General features: G+C 40.6%; 1 protein-coding gene across 1 annotated transcript in view; it reads left to right on the forward strand.

Moving 5' to 3' along the window:
- The first annotated feature begins 203 nt into the window (after positions 1 to 203).
- LOC110530822 (receptor-type tyrosine-protein phosphatase mu-like) overlaps positions 204 to 22,939 on the forward strand; it is a 403,267-nt gene continuing 380,531 nt past the window's right edge. Inside the window, exon 1 of the mRNA XM_036986895.1 lies at positions 204 to 644. Coding sequence (XP_036842790.1) covers positions 572 to 644 — 73 coding nt within the window. The 5' untranslated portion in view covers positions 204 to 571. The remainder of the gene's footprint in view (positions 645 to 22,939) is intronic.

Here is a 22,939-nt window from a genome sequence, read left to right on the forward strand (position 1 = left end):
CAGGGAATCGTTACACTCAGGGTATTGTTAAACACAGAGACATGGACATCTCTGTTTCTGCCTCCCGCTTGCCAGCACAGTTAGTCAGAGAGCTCCGATACTACCGGAGAGAGAGAGAGAGAGAGAGAGAGAGCTCCGATACACACTCTACCAGAAAGAGAGAGAGAGAGGGAGAGAGAGAGGCAGAGGCAGAGAGAGAGAGAGAGCGAGAGAGAGAGAGAGAGACAGAGAGAGAGAGACAGAGAGAGAGAGAGAGAGAGAGAGAGAGAGAGGACAGCAGGCAGAGAGCTCGCCGAACGGAAACCACTCTATCCTCCCGGTGTAATACCGGAGTCTTGAGATTCATCCCCGCGCGAAGTCAGTTGGAAGTCGAATACGGAGCAGCCGTTGGTCACTCACACCGAACCGAGGAAGAAGGGAGAAAATAACAGTTTTATTATCCCTCTGTCAGTTAGATGCGAAGTATAGGGAGGCAGACAATTGAACTTGTGACAGACAGAACAATAGTTTATCTCTCTCAAGTTAACCCTGCTACCGGGGGGTTAATAACACTACGGCTGTCCGTTTCGATATGGATAAAGTTATGCACGGTCTCTTGGCTGCTATCAGCTTGCTTGTGACGATACGAGGACAAGTCTATAAAGGTAAGAATTGAATTTCACTCAATTTAACCACTCAGTTTTAACGTTAAAATCATGTCAGGTAGCCCTGTTTTAATTTTTTTTTTTTTACACCAGTCAGTCTTATAGATCGACAGTTTCCCAACAAGTCAATCACCTTTTCAGGTACATAGTGTCACACTTGCCTGTTCTTTCTATTTGTTAAATCGACCGAGGTCTTTTGAGTTGGACCACAACAGTTCCGGATGTCATAGTGTTGAGCGGACTGACCGTTAACGTTACTTCGCCATCCGTAATAACTTGTAGCCTAATGTGATTAACCTGAAGTGATCTTGCCACTTCAAAAGTGAAAAGACTTCTATTTCCGTTGCTTAGCCCTACTGTTGTTACTTCGGTCATTTGATGACATATTATGGAAATATTGTCTCGTTGATATTCTATTTGTGAACTCTATGTAGATAGTCTGACATGCCCTGCGTAAAGAGTTTGGGCACGCTCCCCACGTAGCCACGAGCCCTTCTTCTGGCTGTCGTTTTGAGTCAGTCTGGAACCCACAAGTGTCGTTTTGAGTCAGTCTGGAACCCACAAGTGTCGTTTTGAGTCAGTCTGGAACCCACAAGTGTCGTTTTGAGTCAGTCTGGAACCCACAAGTGTCGTTTTGAGTCCGTCTGGAACCCACAAGTGTCTGTTTTGAGTCCCGTTCATTGTTTATATTGTTGTAACTTTTTGGACAATAGGCTAATTAAGTATATAAAACATACATATAGTTACGTATGAGTTTATAGTATGTGAAAGAGATAGGAATCTACGCCATGTTGTTACCACCGTGCAATCATTTAATCAATGACAATAAGTTGTCGTCAACATCATCTTCCTCATCGTCATCTTCACACAACACTATAGGCTACGTAAAACGTGTATGTTATTGATATGTCGCTGCGAAACAGACCAGATCAATAACATCAACCCAACGGTCCGGTTCATTCCTTTAGTGTGTAATGAGCGCTCGCCCAAACGGGCGACACAGTGTGAGTAGCCGATCCAATGCATTGCAATACACCAATATATCGTGTGGTAATGGTTGATTGGTTAACCGTAAAGCAGTTTGACCCCTTGTTCATTTACTAAATGTAAATTGTAAAAAAATAAAAATAAAAACGTGGTAATGCATTTACGACTTAACAAAGCAGCTGGAATGTGTCCATCCGGTGCATTATGATAAAACGTGCCTTATTGATACCAGCCAGCAAATGGAAAACGCAGTCATTTCTTAATATATAGATATATATATGCACAACATATTACACCGTTAGGCTATGAACTATATAAAACATGGACCTAAAGTTATTATATATATATATATAGATAGATAGATAGGTAGGTAGATAGGTATATAGATAGATAGATAGATATATAGATAGATAGATAGGTATATAGATAGATAGATAGATATATAGATATATAGATATATAGATAGGTAGATAGATAGGTAGATAGATAGGTAGATAGGTATATTTACATATCTTAACTTGGTGTAATACGTTGTGTAATTAACTTCATGTTTTGGACATACATTTATCTCATGTGATTAACATAGTTGTGAACTCCCCTTAATAATGACTAGAGCAACAAGAATATAGCATATGCATGATGTTATCCAGCCATCCATGAATCACACTGTAAGGCTCAGCAGTAAGATCAACATAGAACTACGTTGGCAATAGTACTACATACACTGTAAACAACAAATACATGTATTTTCAGGTTCACCCTGCTTGAAACTGAACCGCACTAGTGTCACAGTATTACCAACGTAGAGGAACGTAAATGTTACGGAGACCTTAAGGTCATAGAAGTTCATTGTAATTCTATGATAAAGCTAGAGTACTTTCCATATTCCTAATACCCCGGGGGGGGGGACTCTAATAATTGGTCTAATTCAGCACCTAAAAGGGGTCATTTGAGCTGTCTGTCTGGACAATATATTTACTCTGTGTTACCAGGGTGTTGTGTTCATTCGGATCAATAAGCGAGCCCAAGGCTGTGGTGGTGGTTAGTGGTGTTTGATGGTAGCCCACATTACATTATTGAACAAGCTTTCACATTAAGGGAGTTTAACAGGGTTCATACAGTCACTGTTTATTGGATGAGTTATAAGTTTAAACAGTGGTTTAATACGGGAGAAGACTGAAAGCAATTCCCAATGAGCAAAAATGGATGGAGAAAAAATGTCTATTCAACATTTTTAAAATGTTTGAATTTAGTGTCTTTTCAACGTCTTCTCAAGGTATTTTGCTCCTGTTAGTCTTTGGTGGTTAGACGGATGCTGTGTGTGTGTGTGCGTATACGCGCGCGTGTGCACGTGTGTGTGTGTGTGTGGATTGTAGATGAGTAATTTCTGACCTGTTAGGGTGCAGTTCCTCTGAGGCCCTGATGGGGGCAGCATGGTACACACATTATATTCATCATAATATTCTAGCGCTCTGAATAAGATCATAACGGCTTGAGAGTGAGACCACAAAGCCAGGTACATCATGTAACTTGTTTAAACGTGGTGTTGGGGGGGGGGGGGGGGGGGGGGTGAGCAGCCACGGTTTCATCTGAGTGAAAATGTTTGTTCATCTTCAGTGAGCAATGTGGTTGACATTATTTAGTTGAGTTAGATGAGCAAAAATATAAAACAACTGTGAATGATACAAAATAATTAATTCATATCAACATCAGAAAACATTGTAAAAATGATAAATAATATAATAATATAATATAATAATGATAAATGTTATAAATATAAAATGAAATGTTTTTTCAGTCCTTTTCTGTGTGAGATCTATCAGTTTTGGCTTGTGGTGTAAGTTGGCAGTGGGGTGAAAGAAGTGTGTGTGTGTGTGTGTGTGCTTCTGAGCAGAAATCTGTGTGTCTCTGTGTGTGTGTGTGTGTGTGTCTCTGTGTGCTTTTCAGTATGTGTGCGTCTGTGTATTAGGGGGAGATTTATAGATGTGGTGTGCTGCCCTAAGCTCCAGGTTCCCCCTGGCACCCATCACGTCGTCGATAAATGTGGTTTCGACTTGCATGAGTGTGTGTAGATATGTAAAGTAGGCGCTAATCAATCAGATCTCCCCTCCCCTCTCCTCTCCTCTCCTCTCCTCTCCTCTCCTCTCCTCTCCTCTCCTCTCCTCTCTTCTCCTCCCTTCTCTTCTCTTCTCTTCTCTTCTCTTCTCTTCTCTTCTCTTCTCTTCTCTTCTCTTCTCTTCTCTTCTCTTATCCTCATATTGTATCCAGTGGGGCAAAAAAGTATTTAGTCCCACATTGTAGGATTTTTAATGAATATTTTGCAATTTATTGGTGGAAAATAAGTATTTGGTCTCCTACAAACAAGCAAGATTTCTGCCTCTCACAGACCTGTAACATCTTCTTTAAGAGGCTCCTCTGTCCTCCACTCGTTACCTGTATTAATGGCACCTGTTTGAACTTGTTATCAGTATAAAATACACCTGTCCACAACCTCAAACAGTCACACTCCAAACTCCACTATGGCCAAGACCAAAGAGCTGTCAAAGGACACCAGAAACAAAATTGTAGACCTGCACCAGGCTGGGAAGACTGAATCTGCAATAGGTAAGCAGCTTGGTTTGCAGAAATCAACTGTGGGAGCAATTATTAGGAAATGGAAGACATACAAGACCACTGATAATCTCCCTTGATCCGTGGGGTCAAAATGATCACAAGAACGGTGAGCAAAAATCCCAGAACCACACGTGGGGACCTAGTGAATGACCTGCAGAGAGCTGGGACCAAAGTAACAAAGCCTACCATCAGTAACACACTATGCCGCCAGGGACTCAAATCCTGCAGTGCCAGATGTGTCCCCCTGCTTAAGCCAGTACATGTCCAGGCCCGTCTGAAGTTTGCTAGAGAGCATTTGGATGATCCAGAAGAAGATTGGGAGAACGTCATATGGTCAGATGAAACCAAAACAGAACTTTTTGGTAAAAACTCAACTCGTCGTGTTTGGAGGACAAAGAATGCTGAGTTGCATCCAAAGAACACCATACCTACTGTGAAGCATGGGGGTGGAAACATCATGCTTTGGGGCTGTTTTTCTGCAAAGGGACCAGGACGACTGATAATAATGAATGGGGCCATGTATCGTGAGATTTTGAGTGAAAACCTCCTTCCATCAGCAAGGGCATTGAAGATGAAACGTGGCTGGGTCTTTCAGCATGACAATGATCCCAAACACACCGCCCGGGCAACGAAGGAGTGGCTTCGTAAGAAGCATTTCAAGGTCCAGGAGTGGCCCAACTCTTTAGAGGGAGTTGAAAGTCCGTGTTGCCCAGCAACAGCCCCAAAACATCACTGCTTTAGAGGAGATCTGCATGGAGGAATGGGCCAAAATACCAGCAACAGTGTGTGAAAACCTTTTGAAGACTTACAGAAAACGTTTGACATCTGTCATTGCCAACAAAGGGTAAATGACAAAGTATTGAGATAAACTTTTGTTATTGACCAAATACTTATTTTCCACCATAATTTGCAAATAAATTCATTAAAAATCCTACAATGTGATTTTCTGGATTTTTTGTCTTCTCATTTTGTCTGTCATAGTTGAAGTGTACCTATGATGAAAATTACAGGCCTCTCTCATCTTTTTAAGTGGGAGAACTTGCACAATTGGTGGTTGACTAAATACTTTTTTGCCCCACTAAGTATCGTGATAATATGGCATTGTGAGGTCCCTGTGTGGCCTGGTTAGAGCCTGGCTGCATCCCAATAGTCTAAAGTTGTCTCCTTTCCTTGTCTCCTCTCCCTCATTCCAATAGTCTAAAATGGTCTCCTCTCCCTCATTCCATTAGTCTAAAGTGGTCTCCTCTCCTTGTCTCCTCTCCCTCATTCCATTAGTCTAAAGTGGTCTCCTTTCCTTGTCTCCTCTCCCTCATTCCAATACTCTAAAGTGGTCTCCTCTCCCTCATTCCAATAGTCTAAAGTGGTCTCCTCTCCTTGTCTCCTCTCCCTCATTCCATTAGTCTAAAATGGTCTCCTCTCCCTCATTCCATTAGTCTAAAATGGTCTCCTCTCCCTCATTCCAATAGTCTAAAGTGGTCTCCTCTCCTTGTCTCCTCTCCCTCATTCCATTAGTCTAAAATGGTCTCCTCTCCCTCATTCCATTAGTCTAAAATGGTCTCCTCTCCTTGTCTCCTCTCCCTCATTCTATTAGTCTAAAATGGTCTCCTCTCCCTCATTCCAATAGTCTAAAGTGGTCTCCTCTCCTTGTCTCCTCTCCCTCATTCCATTAGTCTAAAATGGTCTCCTCTCCCTCATTCCAATAGTCTAAAGTGGTCTCCTCTCCTTGTCTCCTCTCCCTCATTCCAATAGTCTAAAGTTGTCTCCTTTCCTTGTCTTCTCCCCCTCATTCCAATAGTCTAAAGTGGTCTCCTCTCCTTGTCTCCTCTCCCTCATTCCAATAGTCTAAAGTGGTCTCCTTTCCTTGTCTTCTCTCCCTCATTCCATTAGTCTAAAGTGGTCTCCTCTCCTTGTCTCCTCTCCCTCATTCCAATAGTCTAAAGTTGTCTCCTTTCCTTGTCTCCTCTCCCTCATTCCAATAGTCTAAAGTTGTCTCCTTTCCTTGTCTCCTCTCCCTCATTCCATTAGTCTAAAGTGGTCTCCTCTCCTTGTCTCCTCTCCCTCATTCCATTAGTCTAAAGTGGTCTCCTCTCCTTGTCTCCTCTCCCTCATTCTATTAGTCTAACGTGGTCTCCTCTCCTTGTCTCCTCTCCCTCATTCCATTAGTCTAAAGTGGTCTCCTCTCCCTCATTCCATTAGTCTAAAATGGTCTCCTCTCCCTCATTCCATTAGTCTAAAGTGGTCTCCTCTCCTTGTCGCCTCTCCCTCATTCCATTAGTCTAAAGTGGTCTCCTCTCCTTGTCTCCTCTCCCTCATCCCATTAGTCTAAAGTGGTCTCCTCTCCTTGTCTCCTCTCCCTCATCCCATTAGTCTAAAATGGTCTCCTGTGTGTGTGTGTGTGTGATTGTGTGTGTGTGTGTGTAAATTAGGGCTGGGAATTGCTAGGGACCTCACGATACCATATTTTCAGGATACTTAGGTGCCAATATGATATGTATTGTGATTCTCACGATACGATTTGATTGCGATACGATGTTCCAAACATATTGCTCACCGTACTGTATGTCTGCTTCAGAGGGACAAGAGAGAAAACAAGTTTTGATCAGTCATGGAAATAAAAAGAGCAAAAAAATATGTTTTATTTAAAATGAACGAAGAGAACAAGCAAACAAAGGAAAATTTGAGTTTTGGTGCAGCTACAGCCAACTAACGCAAAAAATAATATTGTGATATTGTCAAAACGATATATAATGTCTTCCACATGTTGAGTTACAGACTGAATTCAAAATTGATTAAATAAAAAAAAATCTCACCCATCTACACACAATATCCCATAATGACAAAATGAAAACATGTTTTTAGATTCTTTTGCTAATTTATTGGAAATAAAATACAGAAATGTCTCATTTATATACAGTTGAAGTCAGAAGTTTACATACACCTTTGCCAAATACATTTTAACTTTTTCACAATACCTGACATTTAATCCTAGTAAAAACTGCCTGTTTTAGGTCAGTTAGGATCACCACTTTATTTTAAGAATGTGAAATGTCAGAATAATAGTAGAGAGAATGATTTACTTCCCAGTGGGTCAGAAGTTTACAAACACTCAATTAGTATTTGGTAGCATTGTCTTTAAATTGTTTAACTTGGGTCAAACGTTTGGGGTAGCCTTCCACAAGCTTCCCAAAATAAGTTGGGTGAATTTTGGCCCATTCCTCCTGACAGAGCTGGGGTAACTGAGTCAGGTTTGTAGGCCTCCTTGCTCACACACGCCTTTTCAGTTCTGCCCCCACATTTTCTATAGATTTGAGGTCAGGGCTTTGTGATGGCCACTCTAATACCTTGACAAAGCACCCCCACAACATGATGCTGCCACCCCCGTGCGTCACTGTTGGGATGGTGTTCTTTGGCTTGCAAGCCTCCCCCTTTTTCCTCCGAACATAACAATGGTCATTATGGCCAATCAGTTCTATTTTTGTTTCATCAGACTAGATGACATTTCTTCAAAAAGTATGACCTTTGTCCATATGTGCAGTTGCAAACCGTAGTCTGGCTTTTTTATGGTGGGTTTTGGAGGAGTGGCTTCTTCCTTGCTGAGCGGCCTTTCAGGTTATGTCGATACAGGACTCGTTTTACTGTGGATACTGTTACGGTTCTCTTCTGGTGAAAGAGAGGAGGACCAAAATGCAGCGTGGTCTTTAATGAAAGATGAAAATACGAACAATAAAAATAAAATAAAAAAATACAATAAACGTAACGTGAAAACCGACAACAGTCCTAACTGGTGCAAAACACAGAGACGGAAACAATCACCCACAAGAGACCTAAAGAATATGGCTGTCTAAATATGGTTCCCAATCAGAGACAACGATAAACATCTGCCTCTGATTGAGAACCACTCCAGGCAACCATAGACTTACCTAGAATACTTCACTAAACACAATCCCATAACCTACAAAAAACCCCTAGACAAAGCAAACCACATAAATAACCCATGTCACACCCTGGCCTGACCAAAATAATCAAGAAAACACAAAATACTAAGGCCAGGGCGTGACAGATACAGATACTTGTGTACCTAGTCTCCCAAGTACCTGTTTCCTCCAGCATCTTCACAAGGTCCTTTGCTGTTGTTCTGGGATTGATTTGCACTTCTCGCACCAAAGTATCTTTCATCTCTCGGAGACAGAATGCGTCTCCTTCCTGAGCGGTATGACGGCTGCGAGGTCCCATGGTGTTAATACTTGGGTACTATTGTTTGTTCAGATCAACGTGGTACCTTCAGGCATTTGGAAATTTCTCCCAAGGATGAACCTGACTTGTGGAGGTCTACAACTTTTTTCTGAGGTCTTGGCTGATTTCATTTGATTTTCCCATGATGTCAAGCAAAAAGTCACTGAGTTTGAAGGTAGGCCTTGAACTCCATCCACAGGTCCACCTCGAATTGACTCAGATGATGTCAATTAGCCTATCAGAAGCTTCTAAAGCCATGACATCATTTTCTGGAATTTTCCAAGCTGTTTAAAGGCACAGTCAACTTAGTGTATGTAAACTTCTGACCCACTGGAATTGTGATACAGTGAATTACAAGTGAAATAATCTGTCTGTAAACAATTGTTGGAAAAATTAGATGTCCTAACCGACTTGCCAAAACTCTAGTTTGTTAACAAGACATTTGTGGAGTGGTTGAAAAACGCATTTTAATGACTCCAACCATGTATTGACTCAGACCCCTGAGTCAATACATGTTAGAACCACCTTTGGCAGCCGTGAGTCTTTCTGGGTAAGTCTCCAAGAGCTGTGAGTCTTTCTGGGTAAGTCTCTAAGAGCTGTGAGTCTTTCTGGGTAAGTCTCTAAGAGCCTTACACACCTGGATTGTACAATATTTGCACATTGTTACTTAAAAAAATCTATTCTTGTCATAGATTTTCAAGCCTATTTAAGTCAAAACTGTAACTAGGCCACTCAGGAACATTCAATGCCATCTTGGTAAGTAACTCCAGTGTAGATTTGACCTTGTGTTTTAGGTTATTGTCCTGCTAAAAGTTGTTAGTCTCCCAAGTGTCTGTTGGAAAGCAGACTGAACCAGGTTTTCCCTCTATGATTTTGCCTGTGCTTAACTCTATTCGGTATCTTATTTATAAAAAACAATCTAGTCCTTGCCGATGACAATTATACCCATAACATGATGCAGCCAACACCATGCTTGAAAATATGAAGAGTGGTACTCAGTGATGTGTTCTGGGATTTGCCTCAAACAACTATTTTTTTAAATGCAAGACATAAAGTTAATTCCTTCGCCACATTTTGTGCAGTATTACTTAAAGTGCCTTGTTGCAAACAGGATGCACCTTTTTTAATATATAGTTAAAGTACAGGCTTCCTTCTTTTCCCTCTGTCATTTAGGTTAGTATTGTGGAGTAACTACAATGTTGTTGATCCATCCTCAGTTGTCCCCTATCACAGCCATTCAACTCAGTAACTGTTTTAAAGTCACCATTGGCCTCCTGGTGAAATCCCTGAACGGTTCAATCTTTGTAATGACTTGGTGTATTGATACACCATTAAAAGTGTAATTATTAACTTCTCCGTGCTCAAAGCGATATTCAGTGTCTGCTTTTTAAAGTTTTTAACCCAGCTTCCAATAGGTGCCCTTCTTTGAGAGACATTGGAAAGCCTCCCTGGTCTTTGTGGTTGAATCTGTGTTTGAAATTCACTACTGGACTGAGGGACCTTACAGATAATTGTATGTGTTGGGGTACAGAGATGAGGGACCTTACAGATAATTGTATGTGTGGGGTACAGAGATGAAGGACCTTACAGATAATTGTATGTGTGGGGTACAGAGATGAAGGACCTTACAGATAATTGTATGTGTGAGGTACAGAGATGAGGGACCTTACAGATAATTGTTTGTGTGGGGTACAGAGATGAGGTAGTCATTCATAAATAATGAATGACACAGAGTGAGTCGATGCAACTTTTATTATGTGACTTTTTAAGCACATTTTTACTCCTGAACTTATTTTGGCTTGTCGTAACAAAGGAGTTGAATACTTATTGACTCAAGACATTTCAGCTTTTCATTTTTAATTAACTTGTAAACATTTCCAAAAATATAATTTCACTTTGACATTATGGAGTATTGTGTGTAGGCCAGTGATACAAACAAATCTACATTTAAATCCATTTTAAATTCAGGTTGTAACACAACAAAATGTGGAAAAAGTCAAGGGGTCTGAATACTTCCTGAAGGCACTGTAACGGACTAAAGGCTATACTGCACCATGAAAAAAAGATGTACTGGTAGCCTACACACATTTCACATGTGTAGCTAGTTATTATTGTAGCTAGTTATTGTTGTAGCTAGTTATTATTGTAGCTAGTTATTGTTGTAGCTTGTTATTGTTGTAGCTAGTTATTGTTGTAGCTAGTTATTGTTGTAGCTAGTTATTGTTGTAGCTAGTTATTGCTGTAGCTAGTTATTGTTGTAGCTAGTTATTGCTGTAGCTAGTTATTGTTGTAGCTTGTTATTGTTGTAGCTAGTTATTGTTGTAGCTAGTTATTGATGTAGCTAGTTATTGTTATAGCTAGTTATTGCTGTAGCTTGTTATTGTTGTAGCTAGTTATTGTTGTAGCTAGTTATTGTTGTAGCTAGTTATTGCTGTAGCTAGTTATTGTTGTAGCTTGTTATTGTTGTAGCTAGTTATTGTTGTAGCTAGTTATTGCTGTAGCTAGTTATTGTTATAGCTAGTTATTGCTGTAGCTTGTTATTGTTGTAGCTAGTTATTGTTGTAGCTAGTTATTGTTGTAGCTAGTTATTGTTGTAGCTTGTTATTGTTGTAGCTAGTTATTGTTGTAGCTAGTTATTGTTGTAGCTAGTTATTATTGTAGCTAGTTATTGTTGTAGCTTGTTATTGTTGTAGCTAGTTATTTCTGTAGCTAGTTATTGTTGTAGCTTGTTATTGTTGTAGCTAGTTATTGTTGTAGCTAGTTATTGTTGTAGCTAGTTATTGTTGTAGCTAGTTATTGCTGTAGCTAGTTATTGTTGTAGCTAGTTATTGCTGTAGCTAGTTATTGTTGTAGCTTGTTATTGTTGTAGCTAGTTATTGCTGTAGCTAGTTATTGCTGTAGCTAGTTATTGCTGTAGCTAGTTATTGTTGTAGCTTGTTATTGTTGTAGCTTGTTATTGTTGTAGCTAGTTATTGTTGTAGCTAGTTATTGTTGTAGCTAGTTATTGTTGTAGCTAGTTATTGTTTCAGCTTGTTATTTTATTTTGAATAGCATTTAATTTAACCTTTATATAACTAGGCAAGTCAGTTAAGAACAAATTCTTATTTACAATGACGGCCTAGGAACAGTGGGTTAACTGGTCTAGGAACAGTGGGTTAACTGGTCTAGGAACAGTGGGTTAACTGGTCTAGGAACAGTGGGTTAACTGGTCTAGGAACAGTGGGTTAACTGGTCTAGGAACAGTGGGTTAACTGGTCTAGGAACAGTGGGTTAACTGGTCTAGGAACAGTGGGTTAACTGGTCTAGGAACAGTGGGGTTAACTGGTCTAGGAACAGTGGGGTTAACTGGTCTAGGAACAGTGGGTTAACTGGTCTAGGAACAGTGGGGTTAACTGGTCTAGGAACAGTGGGTTAACTGGTCTAGGAACAGTGGGGTTAACTGGTCTAGGAACAGTGGGTTAACTGGTCTAGGAACAGTGGGTTAACTGGTCTAGGAACAGTGGGTTAACTGGTCTAGGAACAGTGGGTTAACTGGTCTAGGAACAGTGGGTTAACTGGTCTAGGAACAGTGGGTTAACTGCCTTGTATAATGTATGTGTTTTTTATACTATGATACTTTGACCGTATCGCCCAGCCCTACAATGCATGCTACATTTGGATTGGTTTGTGGTCCAGCAGACCGAGGCACTCCTATCTTCAAAGTTTGGACCTTTACATCCCTTCTGTGTGTGTGTGTGTGTGTGTGTGTGTGTGTGTTTCACCATATATTGCCAAGCTTTATCACCGCAGAGTTACTGCTGCAGCAGGCCGATAATATCTTGGTTGACTAACCTTGATAGTCGTCGCAGTCGCGCGTTACATTGACTAAAACAACAACAACAACAACAACAACTCGGAAAGATAAACAGCACTCCATTTGAAGTCTGGATATCATTTCGATCGTTCTTCACTCATAACATTTTTTTTGTTTCCCCCCCTTAAAGATAATAGAGTCTTTCCCTGAAAAGGTGTGTTGAAGGGTGTCGTACAGCTAACAATTCTAGGTAGAGACAACCTTTTTGTTATGTTACCCGTAATGTTCCCCAAGATGTTTGAGTGTCCAGTTTTCTGTTAAGTTAGGGGAACATTCTATGTATGTTAGCAGAAAAAACCTCCTGAGAAACCTATTCAGCATGTTTTTGGTGTTAGCGTTAGGAGAACATTCCCTTAACGTCAAATAGGACTTAGCCAGAAAGTGGTTCACATGTTCTCAGAATATAAGATACTAATGTTCTAGACACGTTTCACTGGGGAACATCGCAAGAACATTCCTGTGTCCAATGACGTTTAAAAACGTCACCTTGTTCCGGGCACGTCTGTTGAAACGTTTTTTTTTTTTAGGACATTCTGAGAACATGGTTCTCGGTATGTTCTGTTTGACATTAAGGGAATGGTTGCTTGGAAACAGTCATGTGAAAACATTAGGTCATGACTTAATGAGAATCTTAAAAGGAACGTTCTCTAAAAGTTGTCAGAACATTTTGTTGTTATCTGGGCAGGCAGGCATATTCCTTTGTTTGAGCCAGTGGAGAATGAAATTAAATATGCAAGCAGCAAGTTTTTAAGATGGTTTCATCAACAGTAGAGAAAAACACGGTGCTCGGTGATTGATGACGGGAACAAAAGCAGAGAGAATGTGGAGAGAAGAGAGGAGAGACATCTCCATTTGTTTGCTTCGGTGGTTTTTCCTGCTTTCACTTTTATGATGATGATAAGGCAAGGTTAGTGTGTGTGTGTGTGTGTGTGTGCGCGCGTGTGCTTGTGTGTGTGTGTGTGTGTGTGTGTGTGGAAAGGAAAGGAAACCCATTGATTTAACTGTTCAGACACTGTAGGCGACACACATTGACAATGGATCAGATGGATGGCACACGTCCCATGTATTGCATGGCATGACCTCTGACCCACACAATGCTGAAAATACTCATCTGTTCGTCTGGTTTCAATGTGTAACGACGGGGTTAAGTCGGGGCAAGTCGTAAAAAAAAAAAGAGAGAATTCGTGGTGTGTGTTTTAATATTTCTAAAGGCTTAAGTCGTGTAATAAGCCACAATGACTGTTGCTGTAACCTGTCATAGAACGTCACTATGTCACTAAGTCGCTATCTGGGTTATGTAGGTCTAGGCATTGACCTGTCATAGAACGTCACTATGTCACTAAGTCACTAAGTCGTTCTATAACCTGGCATAGAGAGTCCCAACCCTTAAGTCACTAAGTCGTTCTATGACCTGGCATAGAGAGTCCCAACCCCTAAGTCACTAAGTCGTTCTATGACCTGGCATAGAGAGTCCCAACCCCTAAGTCACTAAGTCGTTCTATTTCCTGGCATAGAGAGTCCCAACCCCTAAGTCACTAAGTCGTTCTATTTCCTGGCATAGAGAGTCCCAACCCCTAAGTCACTAAGTCGTTTTATAACCTGGCATAGAGAGTCCCAACCCCTAAGTCACTAAGTCGTTTTATAACCTGGCATAGAGAGTCCCAACCCCTAAGTCACTAAGTCGTTCTATAACCTGGCATAGAGAGTCCCAACCTCTAAGTCACTAAGTCGTTCTATGACCTGGCATAGAGAGTCCCAAGCCCTAAGTCACTAAGTCGTTCTATAACCTGGCATAGAGAGTCCCAACCCCTAAGTCACTAAGTCGTTTTATAACCTGGCATAGAGAGTCCCAACCCCTAAGTCACGGTTATGACAAACAAACGAGCTGCTTCAAGAGAAAGAACCCTCACTTAGTACTGTACTGTACCCCATAGAGACACTATACTTAGTACTGTACCCCATAGAGACACTATACTTAGTACTGTACCCCATATAAAAACTATGCTTAGTACTGTACCCCATAGAGACACTATGCTTAGTACTGTACTGTACCCCATATAAACACTATACTTAGTACTGTACCCCATAGAGACACTATGCTTAGTACTGTACCCCATAAAGACACTATGCTACTGTACCCCATAGAAACACTATGCTTAGTACTGTACTGTACCCCATAGAGACACTATGCTTAGTACTGTACTGTACCCCATATAAACACTATACTTAGTACTGTACTGTACCCCATAGAGACACTATACTTAGTACTGTACCCCATAGAGACACTATGCTTAGTACTGTACCCCATATAAACACTATGCTTAGTACTGTACCCCATAGAGACACTATGCTTAGTACTGTACCCCATATAAACACTATGCTTAGTACTGTACTGTACCCCATAGAGACACTATACTTAGTACTGTACCCCATAGAGACACTATGCTTAGTACTGTACCCCATATAAACACTATGCTTAGTACTGTACCCCATAGAGACACTATGCTTAGTACTGTACCCCATATAAACACTATGCTTAGTACTGTACTGTACCCCATATAAACACTATGCTTAGTACTGTACCCCATAGAGACACTATACTTAGTACTGTACTGTACCCCATAGAGACACTATGCTACTGTACCCCATAGAGACACTATACTTAGTACTGTACCCCATAGAGACACTATGCTACTGTACCCCATAGAGACACTATGCTTAGTACTGTACTGTACCCCATATAAACACTATGCTTAGTACTGTACCCCATATAAACACTATGCTTACTACTGTACTGTACCCCATAGAGACACTATGCTTACTACTGTACTGTACCCCATATAAACACTATACTTAGTACTGTACCCCATAGAGACACTATGCTACTGTACCCCATAGAGACACTATGCTACTGTACCCCATAGAGACACTATACTTAGTACTGTACTGTACCCCATAGAGACACTATGCTTAGTACTGTACTGTACCCCATAGAGACACTATGCTTAGTACTGTACTGTACCCCATATAAACACTATGCTTAATACTGTACCCCATAGAGACACTATACTTAGTACTGTACTGTACCCCATATAAACACTATGCTTAGTACTGTACTGTACCCCATAGAGACACTATGCTACTGTACCCCATAGAGACACTATACTTAGTACTGTACTGTACCCCATAGAGACACTATGCTACTGTACCCCATAGAAACACTATACTTAGTACTGTACTGTACCCCATAGAGACACTATGCTACTGTACCCCATAGAAACACTATACTTAGTACTGTACTGTACCCCATAGAGACACTATACTTAGTACTGTACCCCATATAAACACTATGATTAGTACTGTACTGTACCCCATATAAACACTATACTTAGCACTGTACCCCATAGAGACACTATGCTACTGTACCCCATATAAACACTATGCTTAGTACTGTACCCCATAGAGACACTATACTTAGTACTGTACTGTACCCCATAGAAACACTATACTTAGTACTGTACTGTACCCCATAGAGACACTATGCTTAGTACTGTACTGTACCCCATAGAGACACTATGCTTAGTACTGTACTGTACCCCATATAAACACTATACTTAGTACTGTACTGTACCCCATAGAGACACTATACTTAGTACTGTACCCCATAGAGACACTATGCTACTGTACCCCATAGAAACACTATGCTTAGTACTGTACTGTACCCCATAGAGACACTATGCTTAGTACTGTACTGTACCCCATATAAACACTATACTTAGTACTGTACTGTACCCCATAGAGACACTATACTTAGTACTGTACCCCATAGAGACACTATGCTTAGTACTGTACCCCATATAAACACTATGCTTAGTACTGTACCCCATAGAGACACTATGCTTAGTACTGTACCCCATATAAACACTATGCTTAGTACTGTACTGTACCCCATAGAGACACTATACTTAGTACTGTACCCCATAGAGACACTATGCTTAGTACTGTACCCCATATAAACACTATGCTTAGTACTGTACCCCATAGAGACACTATGCTTAGTACTGTACCCCATATAAACACTATGCTTAGTACTGTACTGTACCCCATATAAACACTATGCTTAGTACTGTACCCCATAGAGACACTATACTTAGTACTGTACTGTACCCCATAGAGACACTATGCTACTGTACCCCATAGAGACACTATGCTTAGTACTGTACTGTACCCCATAGAGACACTATGCTACTGTACCCCATAGAGACACTATACTTAGTACTGTACCCCATAGAGACACTATGCTACTGTACCCCATAGAGACACTATGCTTAGTACTGTACTGTACCCCATATAAACACTATGCTTAGTACTGTACCCCATATAAACACTATGCTTACTACTGTACTGTACCCCATAGAGACACTATGCTTACTACTGTACTGTACCCCATATAAACACTATACTTAGTACTGTACCCCATAGAGACACTATGCTACTGTACCCCATAGAGACACTATGCTACTGTACCCCATAGAGACACTATACTTAGTACTGTACTGTACCCCATAGAGACACTATGCTTAGTACTGTACTGTACCCCATAGAGACACTATGCTTAGTACTGTACTGTACCCCATATAAACACTATGCTTAATACTGTACCCCATAGAGACACTATACTTAGTACTGTACTGTACCCCATATAAACACTATGCTTAGTACTGTACTGTACCCCATAGAGACACTATGCTACTGTACCCCATAGAGACACTATGCTACTGTACCCCATAGAGACACTATACTTAGTACTGTACTGTACCCCATAGAGACACTATGCTACTGTACCCCATAGAAACACTATACTTAGTACTGTACTGTACCCCATAGAGACACTATGCTACTGTACCCCATAGAAACACTATACTTAGTACTGTACTGTACCCCATAGAGACACTATACTTAGTACTGTACCCCATATAAACACTATGCTTAGTACTGTACTGTACCCCATATAAACACTATACTTAGCACTGTACCCCATAGAGACACTATGCTACTGTACCCCATATAAACACTATGCTTAGTACTGTCCCCCATAGAGACACTATACTTAGTACTGTACTGTACCCCATAGAAACACTATACTTAGTACTGTACTGTACCCCATAGAGACACTATACTTAGTACTGTACCCCATATAAACACTATGCTTAGTACTGTACTGTACCCCATATAAACACTATACTTAGCACTGTACCCCATAGAGACACTATGCTACTGTACCCCATATAAACACTATGCTTAGTACTGTACCCCATAGAGACACTATACTTAGTACTGTACTGTACCCCATAGAAACACTATACTTAGTACTGTACTGTACCCCATAGAGACACTATGCTTAGTACTGTACTGTACCCCATAGAGACACTATGCTTAGTACTGTACTGTACCCCATATAAACACTATACTTAGTACTGTACTGTAACCCATAGAGACACTATACTTAGTACTGTACCCCATAGAGACACTATGCTACTGTACCCCATAGAAACACTATGCTTAGTACTGTACTGTACCCCATAGAGACACTATGCTTAGTACTGTACTGTACCCCATATAAACACTATACTTAGTACTGTACTGTACCCCATATAAACACTATGCTTAGTACTGTACCCCATAGAGACACTATACTTAGTACTGTACTGTACCCCATAGAGACACTATGCTACTGTACCCCATAGAGACACTATGCTTAGTACTGTACTGTACCCCATAGAGACACTATGCTACTGTACCCCATAGAGACACTATACTTAGTACTGTACCCCATAGAGACACTATGCTACTGTACCCCATAGAGACACTATACTTAGTACTGTACTGTACCCCATAGAGACACTATGCTTAGTACTGTACTGTACCCCATATAAACACTATGCTTAGTACTGTACCCCATAGAGACACTATACTTAGTACTGTACTGTACCCCATAGAGACACTATGCTTAGTACTGTACTGTACCCCATATAAACACTATGCTTAGTACTGTACCCCATAGAGACACTATGCTTAGTACTGTACTGTACCCCATATAAACACTATGCTTAGTACTGTACCCCATATAAACACTATGCTTACTACTGTACTGTACCCCATAGAGACACTATGCTTACTACTGTACTGTACCCCATATAAACACTATACTTAGTACTGTACCCCATAGAGACACTATGCTACTGTACCCCATAGAGACACTATGCTACTGTACCCCATAGAGACACTATACTTAGTACTGTACTGTACCCCATAGAGACACTATGCTTAGTACTGTACTGTACCCCATAGAGACACTATGCTTAGTACTGTACTGTACCCCATATAAACACTATGCTTAATACTGTACCCCATAGAGACACTATACTTAGTACTGTACTGTACCCCATATAAACACTATGCTTAGTACTGTACTGTACCCCATAGAGACACTATGCTACTGTACCCCATAGAGACACTATACTTAGTACTGTACTGTACCCCATAGAGACACTATGCTACTGTACCCCATAGAAACACTATACTTAGTACTGTACTGTACCCCATAGAGACACTATGCTACTGTACCCCATAGAAACACTATACTTAGTACTGTACTGTACCCCATAGAGACACTATACTTAGTACTGTACCCCATATAAACACTATGCTTAGTACTGTACTGTACCCCATATAAACACTATACTTAGCACTGTACCCCATAGAGACACTATGCTACTGTACCCCATATAAACACTATGCTTAGTACTGTCCCCCATAGAGACACTATACTTAGTACTGTACTGTACCCCATAGAAACACTATACTTAGTACTGTACTGTACCCCATAGAGACACTATACTTAGTACTGTACCCCATATAAACACTATGCTTAGTACTGTACTGTACCCCATATAAACACTATACTTAGCACTGTACCCCATAGAGACACTATGCTACTGTACCCCATATAAACACTATGCTTAGTACTGTACCCCATAGAGACACTATACTTAGTACTGTACTGTACCCCATAGAAACACTATACTTAGTACTGTACTGTACCCCATAGAGACACTATGCTACTGTACCCCATATAAACACTATGCTTAGTACTGTACCCCATAGAGACACTATACTTAGTACTGTACTGTACCCCATAGAAACACTATACTTAGTACTGTACTGTACCCCATATAAACACTATACTTAGTACTGTACTGTACCCCATAGAGACACTATACTTAGTACTGTACCCCATAGAGACACTATGCTACTGTACCCCATAGAAACACTATGCTTAGTACTGTACTGTACCCCATAGAGACACTATGCTTAGTACTGTACTGTACCCCATATAAACACTATACTTAGTACTGTACTGTACCCCATAGAGACACTATACTTAGTACTGTACCCCATAGAGACACTATGCTTAGTACTGTACCCCATATAAACACTATGCTTAGTACTGTACCCCATAGAGACACTATGCTTAGTACTGTACCCCATATAAACACTATGCTTAGTACTGTACTGTACCCCATAGAGACACTATACTTAGTACTGTACCCCATAGAGACACTATGCTTAGTACTGTACCCCATATAAACACTATGCTTAGTACTGTACCCCATAGAGACACTATGCTTAGTACTGTACCCCATATAAACACTATGCTTAGTACTGTACTGTACCCCATATAAACACTATGCTTAGTACTGTACCCCATAGAGACACTATACTTAGTACTGTACTGTACCCCATAGAGACACTATGCTACTGTACCCCATAGAGACACTATGCTTAGTACTGTACTGTACCCCATAGAGACACTATGCTACTGTACCCCATAGAGACACTATACTTAGTACTGTACCCCATAGAGACACTATGCTACTGTACCCCATAGAGACACTATGCTTAGTACTGTACTGTACCCCATATAAACACTATGCTTAGTACTGTACCCCATATAAACACTATGCTTACTACTGTACTGTACCCCATAGAGACACTATGCTTACTACTGTACTGTACCCCATATAAACACTATACTTAGTACTGTACCCCATAGAGACACTATGCTACTGTACCCCATAGAGACACTATGCTACTGTACCCCATAGAGACACTATACTTAGTACTGTACTGTACCCCATAGAGACACTATGCTTAGTACTGTACTGTACCCCATAGAGACACTATGCTTAGTACTGTACTGTACCCCATATAAACACTATGCTTAATACTGTACCCCATAGAGACACTATACTTAGTACTGTACTGTACCCCATATAAACACTATGCTTAGTACTGTACTGTACCCCATAGAGACACTATGCTACTGTACCCCATAGAGACACTATGCTACTGTACCCCATAGAGACACTATACTTAGTACTGTACTGTACCCCATAGAGACACTATGCTACTGTACCCCATAGAAACACTATACTTAGTACTGTACTGTACCCCATAGAGACACTATGCTACTGTACCCCATAGAAACACTATACTTAGTACTGTACTGTACCCCATAGAGACACTATACTTAGTACTGTACCCCATATAAACACTATGCTTAGTACTGTACTGTACCCCATATAAACACTATACTTAGCACTGTACCCCATAGAGACACTATGCTACTGTACCCCATATAAACACTATGCTTAGTACTGTCCCCCATAGAGACACTATACTTAGTACTGTACTGTACCCCATAGAAACACTATACTTAGTACTGTACTGTACCCCATAGAGACACTATACTTAGTACTGTACTGTACCCCATATAAACACTATGCTTAGTACTGTACTGTACCCCATATAAACACTATACTTAGCACTGTACCCCATAGAGACACTATGCTTAGTACTGTACCCCATAGAGACACTATACTTAGTACTGTACTGTACCCCATAGAAACACTATACTTAGTACTGTACTGTACCCCATAGAGACACTATGCTTAGTACTGTACTGTACCCCATAGAGACACTATACTTAGTACTGTACTGTACCCCATATAAACACTATACTTAGTACTGTACTGTACCCCATAGAAACACTATACTTAGTACTGTACTGTACCCCATAGAAACACTATACTTAGTACTGTACTGTACCCCATATAAACACTATGCTACTGTACCCCATATAAACACTATGCTTAGTACTGTACTGTACCCCATAGAGACACTATGCTTAGTACTGTACTGTACCCCATAGAGACACTATGCTTAGTACTGTACTGTACCCCATAGAGACACTATGCTACTGTACCCCATATAAACACTATGCTTAGTACTGTACTGTACCCCATATAAACACTATGCTTAGTACTGTACCCCATAGAGACACTATGCTACTGTACCCCATAGAGACACTATGCTTAGTACTGTACTGTACCCCATAGAGACACTATGCTTAGTACTGTACTGTACCCCATATAAACACTATGCTTAATACTGTACCCCATAGAGACACTATACTTAGTACTGTATTGTACCCCATATAAACACTATGCTTAGTACTGTACCCCATAGAGACACTATACTTAGTACTGTACCCCATAGAGACACTATACTTAGTACTGTACTGTACCCCATATAAACACTATGCTTAATACTGTACCCCATAGAGACACTATACTTAGTACTGTACTGTACCCCATATAAACACTATGCTTAGTACTGTACCCCATAGAGACACTATGCTTAGTACTGTACCCCATAGAAACACTATTCTTAGTACTGTACTGTACCCCATAGAGACACTATGCTTAGTACTGTACTGTACCCCATAGAGACACTATGCTTAGTACTGTACTGTACCCCATAGAGACACTATGCTTAGTACTGTACTGTACCCCATAGAGACACTATGCTTAGTACTGTACCCCATAGAGACACTATGCTTAGTACTGTACCCCATAGAAACACTATACTTAGTACTGTACTGTACCCCATAGAGACACTATGCTTAGTACTGTACTGTACCCCATAGAGACACTATGCTTAGTACTGTACTGTACCCCATAGAGACACTATACTTAGTACTGTACTGTACCCCATATAAACACTATGCTTAGTACTGTACTTTACCCCATAGAGACACTATGCTACTGTACCCCATATATACACTATACTTAGTACTGTACTGTACCCCATAGAAACACTATACTTAGTACTGTACTGTACCCCATAGAGACACTATGCTTAGTACTGTACCCCATAGAAACACTATACTTAGTACTGTACTGTACCCCATAGAGACACTATGCTTAGTACTGTACTGTACCCCATAGAGACACTATGCTTAGTACTGTACTGTACCCCATAGAGACACTATACTTAGTACTGTACTGTACCCCATATAAACACTATGCTTAGTACTGTACTGTACCCCATAGAGACACTATGCTACTGTACCCCATAGAGACACTATGCTACTGTACCCCATAGAGACACTATACTTAGTACTGTACTGTACCCCATAGATACACTATGCTACTGTACCCCATAGAAACACTATACTTAGTACTGTACTGTACCCCATAGAGAC

Source organism: Oncorhynchus mykiss, chromosome 8 (assembly GCF_013265735.2).
Source record: "Oncorhynchus mykiss isolate Arlee chromosome 8, USDA_OmykA_1.1, whole genome shotgun sequence".
Classification (NCBI taxonomy): Eukaryota; Metazoa; Chordata; class Actinopteri; order Salmoniformes; family Salmonidae; genus Oncorhynchus; species Oncorhynchus mykiss.